Source organism: Ammospiza caudacuta, chromosome 8 (genome assembly GCF_027887145.1).
Source record: "Ammospiza caudacuta isolate bAmmCau1 chromosome 8, bAmmCau1.pri, whole genome shotgun sequence".
Taxonomy (NCBI): Eukaryota; Metazoa; Chordata; class Aves; order Passeriformes; family Passerellidae; genus Ammospiza; species Ammospiza caudacuta.
In genome coordinates this window covers 14,394,977-14,397,550 of record NC_080600.1, presented here as the reverse complement: position 1 = coordinate 14,397,550, position 2,574 = coordinate 14,394,977, and the positions used below count along the sequence as shown (strand labels likewise).

General features: G+C 53.3%; 1 protein-coding gene across 1 annotated transcript; it reads left to right on the top strand.

Moving 5' to 3' along the window:
• The first annotated feature begins 883 nt into the window (after positions 1 to 883).
• TSSK6 (testis specific serine kinase 6) lies at positions 884 to 1,822 on the top strand. Its single transcript, XM_058809350.1, has one exon. The coding sequence runs from the start codon at positions 884 to 886 to the stop codon at positions 1,820 to 1,822; it is 939 nt and encodes a 312-aa protein (XP_058665333.1).
• The last annotated feature ends 752 nt before the right edge of the window (positions 1,823 to 2,574 follow it).

The following is a 2,574-nucleotide window of genomic DNA, read 5'->3' as shown; positions in this document are numbered from 1 at the left end:
GGAAATGTGGGCTCCACAGAGAGAGCAGGATACTTGAGCAGCTTAAAAAACCCAGCACAAATCAGAAAAAAACAGCCAAGGATGCAGCACCTGGAAGAAGGAGCTGGCACTGCCCTGATAGACAGAGTGTGATGGGAGGGATGCCTTGCTCTGGAGTGGGTGTTCTGGCCCAGCCCAGCTGCCCTCTGCTCAATTTGACTGCCACATCATGGCAACTAAAACTGACTATAACCTTTTAAAATCCAAGTTACAGAACGTCTGAGAAGGATCTCACGTCTCACTTCTCTGTAAGTCTCCAAAATATCATTTTGATAAAAACAGATAAAGAGCAATTCCAAGTTCAAGAAACAGAAAAGCTGTTTTTTTCTGAAAGATGCATCTTAAGTTCCCCATCCACCCCAAAAAGATCAGAAAGCCCCCCAGTAATGTAACGGCTCTGTACACCATCACCAAAGAAGTCAATATTTATAGCTAGACAAGGTGGTTCACAGTTAGTGCCAGTAGACGTCACTCCTTTGTACCACTCTGCGTAATTTGGATTTTAATGCAACTAATACCCTGCACAAAACTGGTGCAGGTCCCCAAATGGGTCCCTGACCCCAGAAAGCTGACATTCAAACTTTCATCCACACCGCCCTGTGCTGAGAACTCAAATGAAGAGGCTGAAAGGGTAAAAGCTCCAAAGTATCCTGCCCCAGCTGTATTGTCCCCTGTGCAGGCATGCCGGGGGCACCCCTGAGCAACGGGGACCCACCAGACGCTCGCATCACCTCCCAAAGCTCCTGTGACACACAACATTCCACTCGTCACAATACCCGGGTGGGGCATGGAAGCAAGGGTTGTCATACCCGCTGGTGCAAAGGTGCAAAGGTGAGCAGCTACCATGCAGCAGACAATACAGCCTCCCAATGCTGGGGAGCCCCAGCCCGAGCCCCAGCCCCAGCCCCAAGAACAAGAGCCCCAGGAAAGCCCACCGGCACCAGAGACCAATGCAAAGCCTGATGGAGGTGAGAGGATACTCAACGAGCTGGGCTACAGGCTGGGTCAGACCATAGGGGAGGGCAGCTTCTCCAAGGTGAAGGCAGCCACCTCCAGCAAACACAAGGGGCCCCTGGCCGTCAAGGTGGTAGACCGGCAGCGAGCGTCCCGAGCTGTCGTGTTCAAGTTCCTGCCCCGGGAGCTCTCCATCGTGCGCAGGATCCAGCACCCCAACATCGTGCGTGTCTACGAGCTCATCGAGGTCTGTAACAGGAAGCTCTACATCGTGATGGAGGCCATGGACACTACCCTGCTGCAGATGTTGGAGAATCTGGGAAAGCTGCCCTGCGCCCCCAACGCCCGGGACATCTTTGTGCAGGTGGTGAGGGCCGTGCGCTACCTGCACGACCGCAACCTGGTGCACCGGGACCTCAAGTGCGAGAACGTGCTGCTCTCTGCCGACGGCCGCCGTGCCAAGATCAGCGACTTCGGCTTCAGCAAGGAGCTCAAAGGGTACCCGGACCTGAGCACCACCTTCTGCGGGACGGCGGCCTTTGCCTCCCCAGAGGTGCTCATGGGCATCCCCTACGACGCCAAGAAATACGACATATGGAGCCTGGGGGTGATGCTCTACATGATGGTGGTGGGCAACGTTCCCTTTGATGATAGCAATGTGCAGAGCATGCCCCAGCTGCAGAAGAAAGGGGTGATGTACCCGGAGGGGCTGCCCCCGCTGCCGGAGCCCTGCCAAGCCCTCATCACCCAGCTGCTGCAGTACAGCCCATCGTCCCGGCCCGGCGCGGGGCAGATAGCCAAGAACCGCTGGCTCAACGGGGACATCTGAAGGACACAGCCCTTCCTGAAGATTCTGGAAGAGCACTTTGGTGCAATAAATGAAAGAGCATTTCTATGGTTTGTCGACTGTTTTGAAGCCCAAGGGTGCCTGTGTGTGGAGCTGATGGAACTCTGAAAAGCAAGGCTGTGTGCTCTCAGGAGGTGGTCACATCCCAAAGCAGCAGTGGCAGCCTGCTGCAGTCTGGGTTTGGAGACACAGCAGCCATGCAGAGCTGCCAGGGCAGGGTGGTGAGGTGCTGCAGCACAGCCCATCATGGTGCCTGCTCCCTAGAACATCAAAACTCTGGCACAGCCACCCCAATCTGCTACTCCCCATCCTCTGCTGCTGAATGAACAGGGACTATGGGAGGACAGCTGCTCTCACAGGGGTCTTGGCTTCTTCTCAGCCTTGTTCACCACCAAACTGTATTTGAGCAGGTAGGAGGGGAGAATCAGTGGTCCTACAAATCACTGCTGCAGAGAAAATGTCACATTTTTTGTGTGCCACTATTTCAAGCTCATAGTTACACTCACAGCCCAAAATCACACTAGGATTTTTGCAGGCAGCTGGACAGCATTACCCAACCAAAAGTTTTGGTGTGGCTTTGAGATCCACACCGTATATGGAACATCTTTCAGATATTTATTCCTAGCAATATTTGAAATGTATGCCAAAAGATACTTGATGAGAAATGCCCCTGGCCATTGAAAACTTGAAAGGGAAAACAAATAAAAGCATAAAGGAGAACCACTTTGTTAACT